This window comes from Hibiscus syriacus, unplaced genomic scaffold, assembly GCF_006381635.1.
Source record: "Hibiscus syriacus cultivar Baekdansim isolate YM2019G1 unplaced genomic scaffold, ASM638163v2 tig00003041_pilon, whole genome shotgun sequence".
Taxonomy (NCBI): domain Eukaryota; kingdom Viridiplantae; phylum Streptophyta; class Magnoliopsida; order Malvales; family Malvaceae; genus Hibiscus; species Hibiscus syriacus.
In genome coordinates, this window is record NW_024061960.1 from 1,839,798 (window position 1) to 1,865,132 (window position 25,335).

Consider the following 25,335-nt stretch of genomic DNA (forward strand, 5'->3'; position numbering starts at 1 on the left):
GAAATACCTTTTAAAAGTAAATGATCGTCCACCTCATTCTGAGTTCTAACACATACATTTACGTATTCCCGACAAGGACATCGAATTTTACATTCTGATCCCATATTGCTTTTAAAAAATTTCATGAAAGATGAAACACGTACAACATAGTTCGCAGAATATTTGGACTCCATCATCCAACTTTTATCCATGGTGTTAAATTATCCTAGTACAAAATAAAAAATATATATATAAGAGGTTAAGTACAAGATCAAATAGTTAAATTAGAAAAAAACATGAATTTAGAATTAAAACATGAGCATAGTTAAAACAACATAATACAATTTCGCAATAATATAGATCACATGTGAAACAACCATTGTTTTGGCAGTGTACATGACAATTGGCAACATTACCTTCAGTTCTCGGCAAGGGAACAACTTTCACAAGGGAATAATATGAAGTTCGTGAGGCATGAAATCTTCACTTGGACTATAGTATTTGTCCAGGGAATACAAGCTTAAGTTGGAGACAATCCTCTTGAACCTGCTGATGAGCAAGACGAACTTGATCCCTTCGAGACTGTTAAAAAGGGACGATTGAAATTGATATCATTATCTGTCACTACTAATAAAAATAAATCAAGGTCTAAAGGCCTAACCTCCAAATCACCCAGAGTTGAAATCATATTCTGCTTTTCATCATCACGAAGACTTTCAAATCTAAGTAGCAAGAACAACTCTTTGCTAAAATGAGAATGAAAGGAAAAGGAACCAAAACAAATAATAATAACAAAATTTACTAAAGCAAAGATTAAAATTCTCGATTGTACTAATGATTTGAAATTTTGAAGTGAATATTTAATGAAGATATCAAACCAGGGTTCCAAGATAGAATTATTCACTTTGTCATTATGTGTGAAAACAGGGGTAGTGATACTAAAGACATCATTAAGGGGTATTCAAATTGATGACATCAATTTGAATGATCAAATCATAAAATCAGTACTTACTTGAGAGATCACTTCAAATGATGAACTTAGTCTTCAACAAGATCACGCTCGTTCCTCAACGACCTTAATTGTTGCATGAACGTACATGTATCGGTTGCAAGGAATTAAAATGCTATTATAAAACAGGAACGTGGTAAGAGTTCTCATGCTTTAAAACTTCTACATGTTTTGGGCTGAATTCCCCTCAAATCTTACCAAACAGATAGATGAACCATGAGATAATATAGATATGGACTAACGAATTCTTATCAAATCAAAAATAGAATATCGTCCAAGTTATGCCACTTGTATGGTTATAACACATTCTTCTTAATGAATTAAAGTTTTACAATAAATTACCCAAACAGTCCCATACAAAATTTAAATTCCATGACAAACATCAAACATGTAAATCCACCTTTCGCTTATCTCTTGATTCCCAAAGCAATTCAACCTCCCTCTCAAGCTCTGGAACAACAAGCATTGTCCTCCATCCTAATCATAGAAAAATTACAGAATTCAAAGCTCTTATGAATCAAGAAAAACAATGTCAACATTAGGGATTTGCACAAATGATCAATTTAATACACTCAGTTTCGTGGCTAGTAGTTGGTATGACAGATGGAAGTAAGTCAATGGTTTGTTTTTCAATAATGCATTCCCTCATTTGAAGAGAATAAAATGGCTGAAACTTCAACATGTCATTTGAATAACATACTTTTGAAACTTCACACTACTTGCAAAAAAAATGGCTCAGTCAATCAACCGAGTCGGATATCAACCGACTTACAGAATCTTCAAATCGGAGTTTAGTGAGATTTGAATCTTGAAACTACTGTTTCTTGCATATAAAAAACTGACGGGCACTGAGTATAAGCACATGCGTTAGAAGATAGGACATGGACTTGGTCAGTGACAGAAAATAAATATAAAAAGAATTACCTGGTTAGCTTTCAGAGGTCAAATCTAGAGAGCAAAAGATAAACCAAATATTCAAGTAGATGTCGTTTTTGTATGCTTTATATCACAACATTATAGCAAGTAGCAAATAATTCAACATACCTGTTCTTGGATAAACAAGGCAGAAGAATAAATCACGTTCTTTAATTTGAACCTTTTTGGAGCAACACAAACCTAAAAAACCCCAATTGATGGCTCCACAAGAATAACACAGATTCCCGATAAGCATATAAACTGTTAGACACAACAAATATACATAGAAAGTAAGTTAATTAAAAAAATCTTTAATATTCAATCCAAAAAAAATTCTTTAAAATATATTAATAAATTATTTAATATATAGAAAGTAAGTTAGTAAATTATTTAAAATATATTAATAAATTATTTAATTATTTAATATATAGTTGTTAAATTAATATAAATTATGATGTATATCGAAATCGGTGAAAATGACATATATAAAAAGTAAGTTAATTATAGTTAGGGTGAGTGCTTGACAGAGTCAAGTCAAAAAAATTTGACCTATTCAAGTTGACGAGTTATATTTTACAACTCAACTCACATTTAAAGTTTTTTTTTTGAGTTATTCGAGTTATTATTTGAGTTCTATTTATAATTAAACTTGATTTTGAAATCTTTTAAGTTGAGTTAAGTCTATAAACTTATTAGTTGAGTTTTTTTTCTAGTCGAACTAATTTGAAAAGATCAATTTTTGAGTCGAATTGAGTTCTATTCACACCTAATTATAGCATGTGTTCGGACTATGAGTGTTAATAGATTCAAATCGTCCACTATTTATTCAATAATTGTTGGATACAACATAAAAGTATATAACTTTTATTCATATTGTGTGTTACTTATGAGCTTTCCTTAGCAACACGTACAATTGATTCTATTATTTTTTGGTACAATAAAGTTTAGGTTAGGGGTAACACCCCAGTCTAGGGTCAGGGCATACATAAGATCCAATTGAGATATACATAGGAATTTACAAATTTCCCACCAAGAGTGATGGCGGTAGGATTCAAATTTGGCCTTACAAGCTCAAATTCATGAATCTCAACCACTTGTACCAACTCTCATTTGCATCGATCATATTATTTTAAATTCTACATATTTTTAATTAATTTAAAAATAATATAATAAGAAATAAATATAATTAATACGGTTATTTATAGTACAATCAATTTAGGGTTTTAATAATCTTATACTTCATATAAGATACAATAAAAATCATACAATTATTTATAATTCTCATACACATGTATACGCTTTGAATTATTTTTTAGGATTATTCTTGCTTGGTCCAACCTAGGCCAAACCATTCAGCGGTGGTTAGAAAAACAAAGGAAAAACTTCAGTGCTGCAGCTCCTTGATGTCCTTATAGCATGTACGCTTACCTTCTTAGGTGTCTTTTGATCCTCATCTGAACTTTCTTCTCCACTGGCATCCTCATCACTGCTGGTATCAACATCACTTTCCTTCTCACCATTAATTGGATTATTTATTTATTATGAAATAGTTAAAAATAGTATTTACTTCAATTATTTTATACTTTTAATATTTTTAAAGAGAAATATTCTTACTATTTTAAATTTATCTAAATTTTCTATATTTTTCTAATTTTTAATAATTATGTTGAATATATTGGAGGTAATTTTCAACTTCCCTCCAAATAAAAATTACGTTCCCTCTAATAAAATTGAATATTCCTTACACATAGCAAGATTTTTTCTCATTCATAATATGTGTATTTGACTTACTTTAGAGTTAAGAATACCATCAATTGGGGTTATTTCTAGGTTTGTGTTGCTCCAAAAAGATTCAAATTAAAGAACGGGATTTATTCTTCTGCCTTGTTTATCCAAGAACAGGTATGTTGAATTATTTGCTACTTGCTATAATGTTGTGATATAAAGCATACAGAAACTGTATCTACTTGAATATTTGGTTTATCTTTTGCGCTCTGGATTTGACTTCTGAAAGCTAACCAGGTAATTCTTTTTTATATTTATTTTCTTTCACTGACCAAGTCCATGTCCTATCTTCTAACGCATGTGCTTATACTCAGTGCCCGTCAGTTTTTTTATATGCAAGAAACAGTCTATTTACATATATGATTTAAGTATATATGTCGATGCAATCCCTAAGAAATCACTAGATTATATATGTGTTCGTTGGCTCAAATCCAACCTGTAGCACCTTTTATTAAATCGTTGCTATGTTTTTATTAATAATGATAGGGCCTTAATCACATTCATGAACTTATATAATTCACTGTTATGGGGTAGGATATGAACAGTCCATGCGCCCAAGGTTATTTCCAAAACATATTGAAACTTTAAAATTCACTGCTATGGGGTAGGATATGAATGGTACTGCTATGGGGTAGGATATGAATATGTTTTGAATCTCATAGCAGTGAATTAATTCAAACTTGGCTTAGATCATACAAAATAAAACACATTCATGAACTTATATAATTCACTATTGGTGACCTTAATCACATGGGAAATCATATTTCAAGCAAACCTATATGGAGGAATGTCACGTGTAATTTATATAAATTCAATAGTACTGTTTTGATTAATTGGCTCTAAATATAATATTTATTTTATTTTTTATTAAACACAAATGGTAGCAGTATATACAACTAGACATTTAGCAGTATTCTGATCTCATTGCTAATATATATTACTTATAATATTTTTTATATGTTTTAGGATGGCACCAGGCAAAGTATCTCGTAAAAGGTTTCGAACACAAGAAAATGAAACTCAAGAAGTCTCCAGTAAACTAAATCGAACCCAAGAATCTGAACATCAACAAGTTACTGATGCTCCAAATCAAACACATGAAGAAATTGATCCATATACAACAATTGAAAATTCAGGTAAACATTATTTCCAATTTTTATATAAATGAATAACAAATGAGGATTGAGTAGTACCAATGATATAGTTAAAAAATATAAAATAAAATAAAAATATGTATATATACATATTATTTTCTTTGTAACAAAGTCTTTGACTTTAATGTTGAATAATTTATTTATTTTTTTATTATTCCAAAATTAATATTTTTATTCTATAGATTCAACAAATTTATCATATAAAAAGGTACGAGGACCAAGTCGAGGTAAGGGACTAGAAAATCTCATGAAAGGTAAGAATAAGTTGATAGTAGAGATACCAGAGGGAAAGGGTCAACCTATTGATGCAGTTTAATCAGCCAAATTATCTTCTGAAATTGGAATCATTTCACGACAATTCATATTAATACCAACAAAATGGAAGGATATGAAGGATAATGATAAACTTCATGCCATAGAGAGACTCAAAGTGAGTTTATTTAGTTTAATATTTCTTTTTTTTAATATTTATGTACTTAATTTATCTAATTGTATATTTTTTTAATGTTTTAGTCAAAGTTGGATATGAATTTAGATGATGATTATGTGAAGAGCTCTGTCATGTTAATTATGTCAAAGTTATCAAGAACCATCGACATAAGGTTCATTTGCACTTTAAGAAATTCTCAAATGATGTTGTGGCACGCCAAACAAGCTGACACAAAATAACTTGACACAAGAAAATTGGGAACAACTTTGTGATTTGTTTAGTGATCCTGAATATCAGGTATGATTATTGTATTTTGATTTATGTGATTCATAAATTTTTACTCTTTTTATTTCTATAATAAATTATAAATTATGTTTATACATGTTTTTAATTGAAGAGGAAGTGTGAAACTAATGCAAGAGTTAGAAGAAATGTCAAGTTAACTCCTAATCAAGGATCTCGGGCTTTTGTCGCTAGCCGATATGCTATGGTAAGTTGGACACTTTTGATATTTATTATAAAGTTTATTTTTATTTTAAAGTCTAATTTTTATTTTTGAAATCATATAGCGCAATGATGATGAAGAACCAAATAAGATGGATTTCTTCAAGGCAACACATTATTCAAATGACAAAGGATGGAAAACATATGAGGCACAAGCAAAATATGTAAGACCTCACAAAATTAAGTATTAAATTGTAATTTTTCATCTAAGGATTATTTTATATATGAATGAATTTTTTTAGGAGAAAATGGTGGAGTTGCAATCAACTCCAGTTAAAGAAGGAGTAGAACCTAAGAATATTGATGATATAATGGATGAGGTACTTGGTACGAGACCAGGATACATTTTGGGGTTTGGATATGGGACAAAGCCTAATAAAACAAATTCAAGTGCAGATACAATCGAGTTAAAAAAGAGTTTGAAGAATAAATAAGATGAAATTAATAACTATAAGTCGAATTTTGAATTGATTCAAACTCAAATGGAAGCTATGATATCTGTTTTGTTAGTTGTTGGAATTCAAGTGACATCACTTCAATTTTCAGGTAAACATATAGTTAATAAAATAAAATTTATTATATAATATTAATTATAGTAACTAATGTTGATTATTTTAATTTGTAGCTTCAAATGATACCATGAACTCAATATCAACAGAATCACAACTGACTCAAGGTTTGGATTGAAACTGCTACAACAAAATATTCCACAAGTCATATTATTATCATAGTTTTTTTATTTTATGTAAACATTTAAACATTTTTATATTTATAAAAATGAAATTATTATGTTTTTAGTGAAATATTTGTTTAAATCTTATTATTTTGCAATAAGTGAAATATATATTTTTATTTAGATTTGTATAAATAATTTTATTTTAATATATAGTCATTAAAAATGTGACAAATTTTAGTTTTTCCACTATATTGGTGACATTATATATGGTGACATTATGCATAATCATCATTCATAATATTATTAGGTAACAATATATTATGTCACTAAAAATGTGACAATATCTCTTTCACCACATATAAGTTGATTTTAATGTATTATTTGTGACAATATAAATTATCAATAACGAAATCTTATTTAATTTAGTGACGTAACCAACTGTCATAGAATATAAATTATAAAGTGACATTATGCATAAATGTCATTCATAATATTATTAAGTAACATTTATATTATGTCACTAAAAATTTGACAATATCTCTTTCGTCACATATTGGTTGATTTTAATGTATTATCCGTGACGATATAAATCATCAATAATGAAATTTTACATAATTTAGTGACATAATTAGTTGTCATTGAATATTAATTATATAGTGACGTTATATATAAATGTCATCCATGCAACTATTAGGTGACTATATACTACGTTACTAACAATGTAACAAATTTCTTTTTGTCACGTATACAATGAAATTATTGTGTTATTGGTGACAATATGATTTATTAATGACGAAAATGTACATCATTTGGTGACAAAAGTAATTGTCATTGAAGGGCAAATTAAACTGTGATGTTATCCATTAGCGTCACTATATATTTAACAATACATGACGATAACACATACATCGTCACTTTTGACATTTACTGACACACCTAGGGTGACGATCGTTGTGACATTGACTTTTATGTCACAAAATACATCTAGTGACATAAATTGAAGTTTAGTGACTATAACCTAGATGCCACTAATAAGAAAATTTGTTGTTGTGACCACACTTATTTTTCGTAGATGACCTAATTCTATTTGCGGAAACTGATATATCACAGTGAAGAATCATGAGCAAAACACTCCAAGATTTCTACCTTGCTTCGGGTCAAAAGGTAAGCATGACCAAACCAACATGTTTTTCTCCAATAATATCCCTACACAGATTCGTAACACAATAAGCGGCCAACTAGGCTTTAAAGAAGCTGATGATCTAAGGAGATATTTGGGAGTACCCATTATCCACAAAAGAGTCACAAAGACCACTTATGATCAGATTATCTAGAAAATTCGAAATCGTCTCTCAGGGTGGAAAGTTACCTCACTATCACTAGCAGGAAGGATTATGTTAGCTAAATCAGCCCTCTCATCAATACCATACTATGCTATGCAATCCACCTTACTTCCCAAAGGTGTAGTCGACGAAATTGAACGTCTAATTAGAAGCTTCATATGGGGTATAACAGCCGAAAGAGGAGGAATACATCTAGTAAATTGGAACTCTCTCTGCATGCCGATACATGAGGGAGGACAGGGCCTAAAACACATGAGAAAACAGAATGAGGCCTTTCAAATGAAACTAGCATATAAACTACTCACGAGAACTGATCTACTCTGGGTACAAGTCTTGCGCGACAAATACAAACTCGGAGAGAATCTTCCATCCACCCTACCGAATAGATGTGGATCATACCTATAGAGGGGTCTGGTGTCTATTTGGCCATCCTTCAAAGCCAATCTAACATGGAATGTGGGAAATGGCAAAAACATAGAATTTTGGAACGACAACTGGCTTGATGACATAGGCCCTCTACACGACCAATGCACCAGTCCTGATCTAATCGAAGACCGCTCAGCCAAAGTTCACGATCTGATAACCGGAGAGGGCCACTGGAACGCTTTTACCAGCCTCTTATCAATTAAAGCGATACAGTCATTAGATGCCTTCCCACCACCGATCGATGATAACCAACGTGACACACCAGGATGGAAGTACTCCAAGAATCATCGCTTCACCATTGGTAATGAATCAAGAGATGAAAGGGAAACCATCTGCAAAATAATCTCAAAACATCAAAGTCTCCCAAGAATTAGAACCTTTCTCTAGCTTGTATGCAAGTAGCGTTTTTTTAACGAACGAGGAACGAGTTTGAAGGCACATGACATGAGATTATGCTTGTTCATCATGTGGAGAATCAATCGAGGACATCAACTGCATACTTAGAACTTGCCCATCAACTGCATACTTAGAACTTGCCCGAATGCAATAAGAGTCTGGGAACAACTGATTAACCCAAAAGACTTGATTCAATTTCTTAGCATGGATATGAACACATGGATCAATGATAATCTGAAAACCACCATCTCGCCATCACAAGAGAAAACAAACTGGAGCACATTTTTCAGTACAACTCTATGGATACTCTGGGATAACACGAATCGTTCCGTCTTTGACACAGAATTGATTGAGAGAGAAACGATTATAGAGAAAGCAAAGAGATTAACGCAGGACATATCCAACACAAGGTTTTCCAAAAGCGAGAAGGTTAAATCCATCCCAGGAGAACACGACGAACTGGTCACAACCGGAAACCCATTGGTGCAAAGTGAACGTTGATGCTGCCAGACAAAATAGGACATGCGAAGCAACGTGTGGTGGACTTGCCCGTAATCACAAAGGCGAATGGATTTATGGTTTTACAAGAAAGATAGGTTACTGCCCATCGTTAGTCGCAGAGCTTTGGGGAATCCTTGACGGCCTCCAAATAGCATGGGACAATGGAGAGAAGAAGGTTATACTGGAAGCTGATTGCTCGGAAGCCATTCCATTCAAATGATAAAAAGAACCATCGAGAGAAGGAAGAAATTTGACCATCTTGCAACACATAGACAGACTCCTGGCAAAAGAATGGGTAGTCACCTTCAGATGCGTCCCAAGAGAGGTGAATAAAGCAGCAGACGAAATGGCGAAGTGTGCCTGAAACCTCCAACTCAGCTTCAAGAAGTGCTCCCACCCACCAGGAGAAGTAGTTGAAAGAGTTCGAGCAGAAGAAATTCATACAGGTAGACAGTAATTAGCTGTTACCTTTTCGGAACCAATAAAATAAAGAAAAAATTATATTCTATATCTATAATTCATCTCGAATCATTTAAATTTTTTATATAATGCTTAAATTACTCTCCCTCAATAGAGATGAATCAAATTTTCTATTTAACTACCTTATAATTATATGATTTCTTAAAATTACAAAAAGAAATTTTCACATTAGGTCTCTGTCTCTCCCTCCAATTCATAAATCAAAGTATATTAAAATATAATTTTAAAAAAGGCAATGCTTATTTTGTCAATGGCAGAAAAAGGAAAATAATAACTAAAAATAATTAAATATTTCTAGATTATTCAAGGAAATAATATTTATTATTATATTTATATAATATATCTACAATTCATCTTGAGTCATTTAAATATTCTTTGATATAATGTTTAAATTATTTATTATTTTTAAAAGTATTTTTTATATTGGATTACTTTATAATTATATAATTTCTTAAGCGATAACAAGATCATTGCTCCTCTCCACTCTCATGTAAAAAGGATATTATGCATTTCAGAATTTTTAAATTCACATCTTATAGAACAAATAAATTTGGTCGGTTGGTCAAACTGCGCATCATTATTCCCTTATATTTGATCAGTTAATTAATTGTTCATATTTTCCTTAGTCATTTGATCTTGGCCAAACTAAACTTTCTTTTAAATATATGTAATTCGTACTCTTTTATATTTCTATAATAAATTAGATAAACTAAAGTTTATTTTATATTTCTATAATAAATCGAATAAAATAAAATTTATTCAAAGAATATTTGAATCATTTAATAAAAAAGACTAAATGATCTTGTAAATAAATTAAATTCTTTTAGGATTTTTGGAACAAAAGTTTTTAAGATAAATATTGAGATTCAAACCCGCGTCAAGTCAAGTGAGATGATATGAACGTCCTTAACCACTCGATTAATTAATGGATCTCGAATAATCTTTTATATATTTGTTACATTTTGAATTAAAAATAATTATTTAATTTAGTTCCCATTCAATAATATTATGTACTAAAAACATGTAGTTAATTTTTGGTAAATCAGACTATTCTTTCCACTAACTTAACGTTTTCTTTAAAAAAAATATTTTTATTACTTTTTTTTTTGGTAAATCACTAGTCATTTTGTAAGTTCGAATTAGAAAAAGAGTAAACAAGCCGTTAATGCTAGTGAAAATGACAACAAAGATCATTATAATCCTAATAAAACGGTGTCAGTTGAAGATGATTTTTTTTAATAAACTTATGGTGAGTATAAAATAGTATATGTTCAAAGACTCTTAATCATTTACTAATGAATACTCGTACGTTTTACATTGTATTTTAGTGATGGTGGAATGGTGATTGTTGTGAGATAGTAGTTGTGAATCCAAGTCCAACAAACAAGACAACTGAGTAACAAGGTGCCGACGGGATAGTTTCATGGGTTAAGAGGGGATTCAGTTTTGTATGTAAACTGATAACCAAATTGGCCTATGTCCGACTGACGTTATGGTTATTCCATCCATAGTAAAGATGTATTCGATTTATAAAATGTTTAGTTGATATATTATTCTATATATTATTGAGAATGTGATATTATATATTTTAATTTATTTGAAATGAATGTGAGAATATAATGTATAGTTGAGAGAATATGAGAAATAATATTAAATAAATTTAAATTAAATATTACTTTTATTAAACATCTAAATCTTTAAAATATATAAATTTTAAATTATACATGAATTATTTAAATATATGTAAATCTAAATCTTAATCTATTAAAAAATAGAAAAATTAAAACTCAAACATTCCTAAAAACAAATATATTCTTTATTTTATAATCTAAAATCAAATAATAAATATAATTCAATCTTTTTAAAGAATAAAAATATTTTAAATTAATCTAATGATAATAATACATTGGCTTAAATATACAAAAGGTGCACGACCTATGCCCGTTTTTTCAGTTTAGTGCCTAACATTTCATTCCGTTACTCAAAATGGGTCAAGCCGTGACGGACCGTTAGTTTTCTCTGTTAAGTGATACGTGTCACAATATGATAATTTAACAAAAATTATATAAAATTAAAAATAAAATTAAATATTTTTGAAAAAAAAACACATAAATTTCAAAATAACCCCAAAACTTTGAAAACCTTCATTTCAACCCCTAAACCCACACCAACCATCTATCTTTACCGTCGACGAAGCTCCACCTAACCTCACCTCCCCTGACGACCAAAACCCTATGAAATCGTGATTGATCAACGGTCGATCGACGATGAATCAACGTTTTATACCCTACGAACCCTAGGATAAAAATCGCAATCCCAAGCGATTTCGACGACCAATCGACAATAACTACGACGACTTATAACTAGGATGATGACAAAGGCTATGTCGGTAGCAGTGGTCGTGGCTAGAAAGGGTAGCGGTGACGGGTTAGTGTTAGGATTTTGGGATTTTAGGGATTTTGAGGTTTTTTGTAATTTAAAAGACTTTCTATATATAATAATATTTTTAATATTTTTAGAAAATAAATTTCAAAATTATGAGATTGTGACAAGAGTCACTTAACGGAGAAAACTAATAGTCCGTCACGGCTTGACCCATTTGGAGTAACGGAATGAAACGTTAGACACCAAACTAGAACGAAATAAACGTTAGGCACTAAACTAAAAAAACGGACATAGGTTAAACACCTTTTGTATATTTAAGCCTGGTACATTTTATCTATAAAAAATCATTTAACTTCTTTCCCTTGAAAGAAATTTTATGTACCTTCAAAATCATTTAATTTCTCTCTTGGAGTCCCGTGAGGTTAAAGCTAGTTGTTTTTTCTAAGGTTTTTGGTTCAAGCATTATATCTGCATAAATATATGGATATTTATTGAATGAATCTATCATTGTTGAAAACATCTTTAATGTTTCGATATAAAAAATTAAGTTAAACGAATTTTAAGATTTTACAATTGATTTTGTTAGTATATTCGATTTAATTACTCGAATATCAAAATATTACTCCAAGTATTTCAAGATCAAATTCAAACTTTACTAAATGTGTAAAATTGTGTTTTATACTCAATATATTTTTGAAACAATTTTCATAAAGTATTTTGAACCAAAATCAAGCCTAAAATCAATTTTTCAAAGTAATGCACCGATGCACCAATCCATGCATCGATGCACCATGGATTAAATTGAACATCGAATGCATTTTATGCATCGATGCACATACCATGCATCGATGCACAAACCATGCATCGATGAACTCTGGCCTTTTTGAAACATCGAATGCATTTTATGCATCGATGCACTCTTAGTGCACCGATGCACTAAGGGTCCAACAGTCAAAATATTTGAATTTTACACTTGATGCACCGATGCACCATGGGTATGCATCGATGCACTGACGCTCCCAACTGAATTTATTAATTGTTTTCACACTTAAACGGCTCTATTGACTCCACTAATCATCCCCAACGTTCAGAATCAATTGAAGGAGTATTTAAACAAGTTCTGAAGCCATTGATCAATAAAAATTAAGAAGAAATCATAGAGAAACAAGAGAGAAAGCATCAAACATCAAGTTTGTGCAATTCAAGCCAAATTTTCTTTCAATATTCATTTTGCTTTCAAGAACACAATTTGTGCTCATTTGTAATCATCTTTGAGTGTTCTTATCTTGTTCTAGAATTGTGCAAACATATTGCCTTGTGAGGTTTTCCTTGTAAGTTTGCAAATTTGTGTATTTCTCTTTGAAAAAGAGTGTGCTCAAGAATTGGGGTATAATTCTTGAGGGAATTGTAAGGTTATTCTTTACCCTCAAAAGAAAGAACAAATTAGTGAATTTGTTGGAAAATCCTTAGTGTGGATAGCTAAAGTAGTGGACGTAAACTTTGGTTGAGAAAGTCGAACCACTCTAAATCGCTGTACAAATCTTTTCAATTTTCTGCAAAAGCTTCCACCAAAATTTTAATTGCCAATTCACCCCCTCTTAGCTGATTCCATCAATCGATTAACCCAATAATTGGTATCAGAGCCTCACTCATTTAAAGGTTTAACTACCTCTTGAGTCGATTCGGGAAAGAGTTAAATCGATAAAGATGGTGTCCACTTCCGGTTCATTCTCCATGGAAGAATCCAGACCAATTGACGTGCCTCCTTACTTCAATGGAACAAATTATCGTCGTTGGAAGAGGTTCATGATGATATTTATCCAAGCATATGATATGGAAGCTTGGATGATAATCGAGATAGGATATTCCTCTCCTACGAAGAAGGCAAAGAAGTGGAGTGATCAAGAATGGAAGAAAGCTCAACAAAATACAAAGGATATGCACATGTTGTGTTGTGCAGTTAATCCTAATGTATATAAAGGAGTTTCTTCTTGTTCAAATGCCAAGGAGATGTGGGATAAGCTTGAGGAGATCTATAGAGACAAGTAAGAAGAAGAACCAATAAAGGTGATGTCTCTATTAACTCTTACAGAGCCAAAGGTATCTTCTAACTCAAATAGATTAAATTCAAAATCTTTTAATGAGTTACAAGATACTTATGATGAATTATTTTCGGAGTTTGAGACCATGAACTCCAAATTCAATAAATTGATTTCTAAATTTATTGTTAAAAATGATATTCTTTTGAAAGCTAAAACAGACTTGGAAAATCAAAATGAAATGTTGAGAAAGGAGTTAGAGCTTTCAAAAATAAAATCTGAAAACTTTGAAAAAGAAATTTTCAAATTAAACAAACTTCTTCTAGAAACAAAAATGGATTTTGAAAATAAAAATGAAATCTTGAAGAAGGATTTGGAGCTTTCAAAAATGAAATTTGAAAGTATTAAAAAAGAAAATTTTGATTTGAAAGTTAAGATTGAATGTTTAACAAAAGAAAAAGAGATCATTTTAAATAATTCATATTGTTCAATAATGACAATATGTTCACATTGTTATTATCATGGTCATAAGGAACATACTTGTCCTTTAAAGAAAGGAAACCGATTTAAAATTAGACAAGTATAGGTTCCAAAAGGAACAAGAGGCATTGAAACTAATGTTTAAGGATCCAAAGCAATTTGGATACCAAAATTTACTTAAATGTCTCTTGTAGGTGTGTGGGAGAAATGGTGATAAAGATGATGATATTCAATGCTCTAGCCACACATGAAAAGGGAATGGGTAATCTTTAAACTTAATGTTTTTATTTTATTTTTTGGTTACTCACTTAGTTTATGCATGCATGAGGTTTTAAATGTTGAATAATTCTAAATGATTATGTTTTATCTCATGTATGTTGAAAAATATTGTATGATGAACATAGTAATTTTTGGTAATGTTTTATAAACTCTAGTTCATCATATTAATTTTTGGTCAAAATTGTTTTTAAAATGTAATTGATATCTCTTTAACAATTGATATCGATTTTTCAAGAACTTTGGTTTTGCAAAATTTTGACCTTAAATTTTTCTTAATGTTTATACATATTTTTAAAATATTATAAATTTTTAATGCATAACATTTTCATAAATTTTATGCATGTGCTCTTAATATCGATAATCAACATTGCATAATGATTTTGTATGTGAATGGATTAAAGCATAATCTTTTGAGTATTAGTCAATTTTGTGATAAGGGGTTTAATGTCATGTTTGAAACTAATGGTTGTAAAGTTATTGACATTACATCTAATCGAATTATGCTTGTTGGTCATAGAATAGGAAACATATACATGGTGCATTTAGACTCTATTGATATGACTAATTTATGTCTAGTTGTTAAGGATGAGCATGATAGTTGGTTATGGCATAGGAGACTAGGACATGCTAGTATGAGTGTTTTGCAACGGCCAATTCAAGGAAATTTAGTTCGAGGGTTGCCTAAGCTTAAATTTAATAATGATAAAATTTGTGTTGCTTGTGCTAAAGGAAAATAAAAGCAAATTTCTTTTAAATCCATTAATGACGTATCCACTAGTATAGTATTATAATTGATCCATTTAGATCTTTTTGGGGCAACTAGGACTACTAGCTTGGGTGGAAAACAATATGCATTTGTCTTGGTAGATGACTATTCTAGATATACTTGGGTTCTATTTTTAAGTACTAAAGATGAAGTATTAGAACTTTTTATCACTTTTTCAAAAATAATCCAAAAACGAAAAAGGTTACTCTATCACTAGTGTTAGAAGTGATCATGGCACTGAATTTGAAAATCTTGGATTTACTGAGTTTTGTAATACTAATGGTATTAGTCATAATTTTCAGCACCTATAACCCCTCAACAAAATGGGGTTGTTGAGAGAAAAATCAAACTTTAGAAGAAATGGCTAGAACCATGCTTTGTGAAAACAATTTGCCAAAATATTTTTGGGCGGAAGCCACAAATACCGCTTGTTATGTTGTAAATAAAGTAATGATTAGGCCAATTTTAAAGAAAACTCCATATGAAATTTTCAAAAATAAAAAGCCTAACATTATCTATTTTTCATCTTTTTGGATGTAAATGTTTTGTTTTAAACAACGGTAAAGAAAACCTTGGCAAATTTGATGCTAAAAGTGATGAAGGAATTTTTCTGGGTTATTCCTTAAATTCTAAAGCTTATCGAGTATTTAATAAAAGAACTTTAGTTGTAGAAGAGTCTATACATGTTGTTTTCGATGATAATCCCCTTCCGAGGAAGGATTCTTGTTTGAATGATGATGTAGGTATTATAAATATAAATGACGTTGAACATGACGTTGGAGAACTATCATCAAAGGAAGAAACGAAAGATGAGGAAACTCAAGATCCTCTCGAGAGTCCAACCATTAAATAAAGGGAAGTATCTTACCCAAGAGAGTACAACTATGTCAAGGATGGTGAGATTATAGGTGATCCATCCAAAGGGGTAACAACTCGATCTTCTGTTAGAAATATTTGTAATTATGTTGCATTTATCTCATACATAGAGCCTAAGAATATCAAAGAAGCATTAAATGATGAACATTGGATTATGGCTATGCAAGGAAGAGTTAAATCAATTTGAGAGAAGTAAAGTATGGACATTAGTTGAAAGGCCTAGTAATAAATCTACTGTAGGTACTAGATGGGTATTTAGGAATAAGCTTGATGAGAGTGGTAATATAGTGAGAAACAAGGCTAGACTTGTTGCTCAAGGGTATACTCAAGAAGAAGGTATAGACTATGATGAAACATACGCTCCCGTAGCTAGGATAGAAACAATTAGAATGTTATTAGCATTTGCATGTTTTCATGAATTTAAATTATATCAAATTGATGTTAAAAGTGCATTTTAAATGGTTTTATAAAGGAAGAAGTGTATGTGGAACAACCTCCTAGTTTTGAAGATTTAAAATTTCCAAATCATGTTCTTAAGTTGACAAAAACACTTTATGGTTTAAAACAAGCTCCTAGAGCTTGGTATGAAAGATTGTCAAACTTTTTAATTGAAAAAGATTTTTCCAAAGGGAAGGTTGACACTACATTGTTTTTAAAGCATAAAGGTAAAGATTTATTAGTAGTTCAAATTTATATTGATGATATAATATTTGGTTCTACTAATGATGTTCTTTGCCAATAATTTTCTAAGCTAATGCAATGTGAATTCGAGATGAGCATGATGGGGGAGCTCTCATTTTTCTTGGGACTCCAAATCAAGCAAAGAAAAGATGGCATCTTCATCAATCAAGCTAGGTACGTCAAAGATATGCTCAAGAAGTTTGGACTGAAAAATGGGAAACCACATAACACTCCAACGAGCTCATCGATAAAGCTTGACATAGATGAAGGAGGTAAATGTGTGGATGTTAAATTATATAGGTCAATGATTGGCTCTTTGCTTTATCTAACTGCAAGTAGACCGGACATTATGTTTAGTGTTTGCTTATGTGCTAGATTTCAATAATGCCCTAAGGAATCACATTTATTAGCTGTTAAGAGAGTCTTTAGATACCTTAAGGACACTCATAGTTTAGGACTTTGGTATCCTAGAGACTCTACCTTTAGCTTGCATGTCTTCTCTGATGCGGATTATGGAGGTTGCAAATTAGATAGGAAAAGCACCTCCGGTACTTGCCAATTCCTTGGAAATATGTTGATTTCTTGGTTTTCAAAGAAACAAAATTGTGTAGCATTATCTACCATTGAAGTGGAATACATTTCAGCCGGTAGTTGTTGTGCACAAGTTTTATGGATGAAACAACAACTTTTTGATTCTGGAATTGAAGTAGGTACTATTCCTATCAAGTGTGACAATACTAGTTCTATTTGTCTCACTAAAAATCCCATCCAACACTCTAGAACTAAGCACATTGAAATTAGACATCACTTCATTAGAGACCATGTCGCTAAGGAAGATGTAGTTCTAGAATTTGTTGATACTTTGCATCAATTAGTGGATATTTTTACAAAGCCTTTAGACAAGGAAAGCTTTTGGACACTTAGGAGAGAATTAGGTTTAACTAACCTATCTTCACTTAGTGTTTAAAATATTTTTAGCACTTTTAAGAATAAATGAAAAATGCTTATAATAATAATTTTTGATTGCATTCTTTCCTATTAGTTAGGGGGAGTTTATGTTCTTTGGTGAAAATTAATTTTATGTTCAAATGTAGTTTAAGGATAAATTTGATTGATTGAACATGATTAATTTTCATTATATGAGTTGCTAATACCACTAGAGCCAATTAATTTAGCATTTTGAGTGTTTAAAATGGATTTTTGACATTTTTGTGCTTAATGCATCGATACACCTAACAGTGCATCGATGCATCCTTGAATGTGCATCGATGCATCCTTGAATGTGCATCGATACACCATGAAGGTGCACCGATGCACGCCTTGAATGTGAATCGATGCACAAGGTCATCCATCGATGCATCGATCGGGTTTTTGGGTTTAAAAGGTTTATTTTCTTATTTGTTTTAAACCCTAAAAACTAAACCCCTCAGCCGTACGCCTCTCTTCATCTCTAAATTCTCCTCTTGCTCCAAAATCAACGTTTTTAGTCAAAATCTTCGAGCTTTTCATCTCTATATCTTGCTACTATCATTAAATCGTGCAACACAACATCTCATTCCTCTCAAATCCAAAATTTTCAAGGTAATATTTCAAAACCTCTATTTATTGATTTTTGATCTTAGGACTAGTTTTAATTAGTTCTAGGATGAACATTATATCGGGCATTGATTGTTTGATGACTACAAACTAAGATTTACAACTAATTTCATCAAAAACTCACAAATTTTCAATGAATTTTTGAATTTTTGAAATTTAAAAAAAATGAAAATCTAAATTTAATTTTTAAATTTGATGTTTTTGATTTGATTATGTTGTATTCATGAAAACTATACATATTATTATTTTTTTCAAATTATTTTCATATAGTTTTCAAAACATTGCCCATTAGGATTTGGTTTAGAGAACCTTGAATTATTGAGGACTTCATCGAGTCATTCAACCCGACCTCCTAATCTCATTCCTCCTCTACTTAATAGTCTTATAGGATACTGTTTTAATATGCCTGAACGTCGTAGAGAAAAATTGTACTCTAGGTACATAAATTCTTTCCAATCCTATAGAATCCGAGAAGAGCGTATTCCTTCTCTTCAAGCCATGATAGATATTGACTTCGAATACCTTCCGATTCTTAAAACTTGGAAGTTTGATAAAATGTTTCACCTCAAACCTATCATCTATCATCAGTTAGTTCGTATTTTCTACTCCAATGCGGTATGCATTCAAAACGAAACTAAATGTGGGACTATAGCAATTAGATCCTATCTTTTAGGCCAATATATTAATATTGACCCTGAGACTATAGCTTTTTGTTTTGGGCTAGATGATAATGGGTTATATAATGAGAATGAAACTGTGGAATATCCCTATGTTCCAAACTCTAGTGTTAGTACTCTACGATCTCATCACGATCGTTTTCTTCATTTGATGATCTCTTGGTGGTTTAGACCATCCGGAGGTAGGTACTCCACTCTTCGTACTAGGGATTTATGGTGGATGCACTGTATCAAGAATAAGAACAAAATAAATCTGCCCCACATTATATTTAGTCAACTAGTGGATATCATAAACATTGTTCCTTCAAAACATGTCGAAACATTAATTTATGAATGTCTTCTTAGTAACCTTTTTATCAAACTCGGTCTAAACGTCTCTCACGACAATCTCATCCCTCTCTAAAATCAAATCAATCTCACTTCGTTGAAGAAAGCGGATTGGAAACAAGACGAGGAAACCGGTCTTTGGGTCTTTTGACCCGGTAAGCAAACTCCGGGAGCGAGTTCTTCACGATCTGCTCCTAGCTCTTCTCGTGCTCCTCCTCCTCTTCCGGCTCCGGCTCCGGCTGCTGACGATGATCCCGAGTTTCAACAACTTATGCAAGATATCGACGATCACGTACCAGACGATGAGCCTGCACCGGAACCAGCACAGCAAGAAGATCAAATGCCACCATATTTTCGATCTTTCTTAGAGTCGTTTGATCTGAGGTTTGCCTCAATGGAGTCTCAGATTACTGAGTTTCAGTGGGAGATGCGTGAACGTATTGACGCTCTCACTCTTGAAGTTTGAGCTCATTATCCTTCTCCTCCCGATCCTCCGATGGAGTAAATTTGTTTCCTTGTTATGTTTTCTTGATTTTTAAAACTTGGATTGATTTTGATGTTTCTGGGTTGTTTGTTTTGGATTGTTAAATGTTTGAATTTGTTATGGTTTGGATGATTGGATTTTGAACTTAATATATATATATATATATATTTGGTTTGGTTGAATTTTCTTATTTTTGCATCATTAGACATATATGACCAATAATGTCATTTCACATTTGTTTATGAATATTGATTATGGAACTAATGGCTAATCTCTCTTTTGATTGTGATCTTAGCAGCTTAAGCTATATTTACTTATAATCAATTGGCTATGCTTTTCAAAACCTTGTTTAAAACGTTTTAGAGTCTTTTTGATTTAACAAAAAGGGTGAGTAGTGTAAAAGTGTTAAAGGGGAGAAGTGTTAGAGTAAAGGGGAGTAAATTTTCAAACTTGATTTCAAAACTTAATTTTCAAAGAAAATCTTAAAATTACACAAATGTTTTGTTATATCAAAAAGGGGGAGATTGTTGAAAACATTTTTGATGTTTAGATATAACAAATTAAGTTAAATGAATTTTAAGATTTTACAAATGATTTTCTTAGTATATTCGATTTAATTACTCAAATATCAAAATATTACTCCAAGTATTTCAAGATCAAATTCAAACCTTACTAAATGTGTACAATTGTGTTTTATACTCAATATATATTTTTGAAACAATTTTCGCAAAGTATTTTGAACCAAAATCAAGCCTAAAATCAATTTTTCAAAGTGATGCATCGATGCACCATTCCATGCATCGATGCACCATGGATTAAATTGAACATCGAATGTATTTTATGCATCGATGCACATACCATGAATCGATGCACTCTAGCCTTTTTGAAACATCGAATGCATTTTATGCATCGATGTACTCTTAGTGCACTGATGCACTAAGGATCCAACGGTCAAAATATTTGAATTTTACACTTGATGCACCGATGCACCATGGGTATGCATCGATGCACTGACGCTCCCAACTGAATTTATTAATTGTTTTCACACTTAAACGACTCTATTGACTCCACTAATCATCCCCAACGTTCAGAATCAATTGAAGGAGTATTTAAACAAGTTCTGAAGCCATTGATCAATAACAATTAAGAAGAAATCATAGAGAAACAAGAGAGAAAGCATCAAACATCAAGTTTGTGCAATTCAAGCCAAATTTTCTTTCAATATTCATTTTGCTTTCAAGAACATAATTTGTGCTCATTTGTAATCATCTTTGAGTGTTCTTATCTTGTTCTAGAATTGTGCAAACATATTGCCTTGTGAGGTTTTTCTTGTAAGTTTGCAAATTTGTGTATTTCTCTTTGAAAAAGAGTGTGCTCAAGAATTAAGGTATAATTCTTGAGGGAATTGTAAGGTTACTCTTTGTCCTCAAAAGAAAGAATAAATTAGTGAATTTGTTGGAAAATCCTTAGTGTGGATAGCTAAGGTAGTGGACGTAGACTTTGGTTGAGAAAGTCGAACCACTCTAAATCGCTGTGCAAATCTTTTCAATTTTCTGCAAAAACTTCCACCAAGATTTTAATTGCCAATTCACCCTCCTCTTGGCCGATTCCATCAATCGATTAACTCAACAATCATGTTCGCCGAGCACCGTTGAGCACTACTGATGATAAGCATTATTAATTTAATTGATAAAAAAATAAAATTTTAAAGTACTCAACTTATAATTATAAATTAATTAAAAATCTAAAGGTAAATTATTTAAAGTAAAATATTAATTACATTATTTTCCATATCTTTTTTGGGTAAATTATATCACTGACCACCTAACTATATTCACTTTTCATTTGGAACATCATTTTTGAAATTTTGTTAATCAGGTCATCCAAATGGATTCAGTCAACCACTTGCTGTTAATATTTAACGGAAGTGTTGACGTGACAGTTAATAAAATTAGTATAATTATATATTTGATCTTCAATATAAATTATATTAATTAGGTCATAATTTTAATCCAAATTAATAAATTTAATATCCAAATAGGTAGTGACACATGTCACTACCATATTGGAGGATATTTTATTAAAATTATAACTAAATTGATACAATTTAATATTTTTAAAAAATAAAAATGTTTTAAATTAATATGATGATACTGATACATTTTATCTATAAAAATCATTTAACTTCTTTCCCTTGAAAAGAAATTTTATTTCCTTCATAATCATTTAATTTCTCCCTTAAAGTCCTGTGAGGTTAAAGCTAGTTGTTTTTTTCTAAGGTAGTTTGTTTCAAGTATGATATCCGCATAAATATATGAATATATATTGGATGAGGCTATTATGTTCGATGAGCATCACTGACGATGAGCACTATTAATTTAATTGATAAAAATTTAAATTTCTAAACAACTCATCGTATAATTATAAGTTAGTTTACAATTTAAAGATAAATTATTCAAAATAAAATATTAATTACATTATTTTGATCATGAAATGTTATTAAATTACAAAAGTTTCATGGTCTCCTACCTAATAAATACCAAATACCTTCGAAGAATATCTAGATCCTCTAGTGTGTTCCTTATGTGACATGCAAATGTTTTACATGTTTTAAAACGTAATTTTCTTAAATTACAGATTTACTGATGTTTTGATTCAATGTTAAATTAACTATGGTTACATGATATGTGTTCTCTGATTACTTGTTTTGACTGGAAAATATAAATGTTCTTAAATTATGGATCATGAGATCTATTGGTTACTACTTAAACTATTTTACTGGGACATCTTGGTAGATACTGAAGTATGGAGGTTCAACTCGGTCAAATTGGTATTTCCTTATATAGGTTCAGACGGATCGAACTGGTAATTCCTTACGAACCTAAGGTGACCCTTGAGTAGGCTTCGAGACCCCGAAAAACTTTCTTGGGTAGGCTCTCAGGCCCCAAGGCACTCCCTTGGGTAAATTATGAGACTGCATATGATGTACGGGTAAATGGCAATTATGTGATTTATTTTATTGTCACTCTTACGAGATTTTACTGGATCGCGATCCTGATATTACAGTTTACTGTTAAATCTTTTCATATCTTTTTTGGGACCACTGACCACCCAACTATTGTCCATTTTCATTTTGAACACCATTTTGAAATTTTGCTAATCAGGTCATCCAAATATTTAAATGCATTCAATCAAGCCACTTGTCGTTAACATTTAACGGAGGTGTTGACGTGACAGTTAATAAAATTAATATAATTACATATTTGATCCTCAATATTTATAAATTCTATCAATTTGGTCATAATTTTAATTCAATTTAGTCATAATTTTAATTCAATTTAATAAATTTAATATCCAATTAGGTAGTGACACATATAACTACCATATTGGAGAATATTTTATTAAAATTATGACCAAATTGATATAATTTAATCTTTTTAAAGAATAAAAATATTTTAAATTAATATAATGATACTAACACATTTTATCTATAAAAATCATTTAACTTCTTTCCCTTCGAAACAAATTTTATGTCCCTTCAAAATCATTTAATTTTTCTCTTGAAGTCCTTTGAGGTTAAAGCAATAATTGTCATCTTTTAAGATTTCGGTTTAAACATAATACTAAAAAAAATATATAAATATTTATTATCAAATAATTAAAATTTTAAATAAATATTATTTTATAATTACTCCAAATTATTAAATAAAACTCCTTAGCATTTAATCAAATCCAATTTTTAAATAATATTTTAATAAACTAGAGTATCATTACTCGACTTCTTTTTCTCTTAAAAGTCGAAACATATGAAATGCAAAACCTATCCACACTTCACAATCTCTGATCTCTGTTATACACTTAATATAATCAACAGTGGCTCCAAAGAGGTATGAAATCATCGGCGGCATCGTATTCGTGTTCATCCCCATTATGCCCACAACGAGGTGGTGACATCATCATCCCCGCCGCCATGTTTGCCAGAAAGCTTTGTGTCCCAAAAACCTCCTCCTCGTCCAAATAATACCCATTCTCCCACACTCTCATTTCCTCCCCCTCTTTCTTTTCGTTTCCCTTTGCATTATCACCGGAGTTCTCATCCCAATGCTCAATCGGTCGAAATGCCTCCGCCGCCTCTGCCGCCGCCTTCTGGATAACCTTTGGATCAGTAGAAGCCGGAACCGGAAGCCTCAAAGCTGAGTCCGCGAAGTTCAGGCAAGCCGACCTTCCTCTCAGAGCTATGGCAGCCACGTCGTGGGCACGCGCAGCCATCTCCGCCGTTGGAAAAGTACCCAGCCAAATCCTCGACTTCTTATTAGGCTCCCTCACTTCACAAACCCACTTCTCGGAGTTCTTCCGGCGGACACCGCGATACACCGGATGCCGAGTCTCGCGGAATTTTTTCCGCCCCGCTCGCTTCTTCGGGCAACTGGAAGCTAACATCACATCTTCATCGGAAAAATGAACCAGTCGAGTAGTTCCACTCCCGGAATCCGATAACGGCGATGAAACCGACCCAGAATCGATCACGTCGTAATCTAGAGCAAAAAGATCCATTTGTAGCAATGGAGAAGTGAGTGAAGTTACAGTGAGTTGAGTAAAAGCCAAAGGGAAGCTTTTTAAGGAATGGATACGATGAGTTGGGTTTATATACCATTGTTTGGAAATTCAGGGATTAAAAAGAATGGAGGCCAACACGGAAAGGTGAAGAGGATCCAGGCTGTTTGGTTTGTGGGGTCATTGAGGACTAGGTTTTGATGCCAGCTGTATTAGTTTTGGATTAAGCACAACATGACACGTGGGATCTGTCAAAGTCCAAAGGCAAATGATGTTTGATTTTCTGCGAACCATTGGAGACTCTGTAAACCTTTGATCTCTTCAGACAATCCATTGCCCTTTACACTGTTTATTGATAATATATACGTGCATATTGTTCAAATTTATAATCTTCACAAAATAAATAAATTAAAATTAATAAATTAATTTTATATCTTTTAATAGAGAACTACCTATTTTCATTTTATATTATTTTAATATTTAAATATCATTGTGTATATTTGGGTAATATTTTAATAGTTACTATATTTTTATTAATATTGTGTTTATTCTATAAAAAAAATATTGTGTTTATGACTGTTTAAATGTTCTAT

At 31.4% G+C, this 25,335-nt stretch overlaps 2 protein-coding genes and 1 long non-coding RNA gene across 3 annotated transcripts; 1 reads left to right on the top strand and 2 right to left on the bottom strand.

The window, feature by feature from the left end:
* Positions 1-519: 519 nt before the first annotated feature.
* On the bottom strand, positions 520-1,066 carry LOC120167120. Its single transcript, XR_005520006.1, has 3 exons — positions 992-1,066; positions 641-701; positions 520-561 (listed from the first exon to the last, which is right to left on the bottom strand). It is a non-coding gene; the product is annotated as an uncharacterized LOC120167120 (long non-coding RNA).
* A 4,164-nt stretch (positions 1,067-5,230) lies between these two features.
* Positions 5,231-5,992, top strand: LOC120167853. The gene is made up of 4 exons (XM_039176747.1): positions 5,231-5,272; positions 5,498-5,569; positions 5,670-5,762; positions 5,842-5,992. The coding sequence occupies exons 1-4, from the start codon at positions 5,231-5,233 to the stop codon at positions 5,965-5,967; spliced, it is 333 nt and encodes a 110-aa protein (XP_039032678.1). The 3' UTR covers positions 5,968-5,992.
* An 18,026-nt stretch (positions 5,993-24,018) lies between these two features.
* On the bottom strand, positions 24,019-24,761 carry LOC120168539 (dehydration-responsive element-binding protein 1D-like). The gene has a single exon (XM_039177104.1). The coding sequence runs from the start codon at positions 24,740-24,742 to the stop codon at positions 24,056-24,058; it is 687 nt and encodes a 228-aa protein (XP_039033035.1). The 5' UTR covers positions 24,743-24,761; the 3' UTR covers positions 24,019-24,055.
* Between the last annotated feature and the right edge of the window lie 574 nt (positions 24,762-25,335).

Coding starts and splice junctions, on each gene's coding strand:
- LOC120168539 (XM_039177104.1), bottom strand. CDS start 24,742: ATGGATCTTTTTGCTCTAGATTACGACGTGATCGATTCTGGGTCGGTT.
- LOC120167853 (XM_039176747.1), top strand. CDS start 5,231: ATGAAGGATAATGATAAACTTCATGCCATAGAGAGACTCAAA. Junction 5,273..5,497: donor ATGCCATAGAGAGACTCAAA/GTGAGTTTATTT, acceptor ACGCCAAACAAG/CTGACACAAAATAACTTGAC. Junction 5,763..5,841: donor TCGCTAGCCGATATGCTATG/GTAAGTTGGACA, acceptor GAAATCATATAG/CGCAATGATGATGAAGAACC.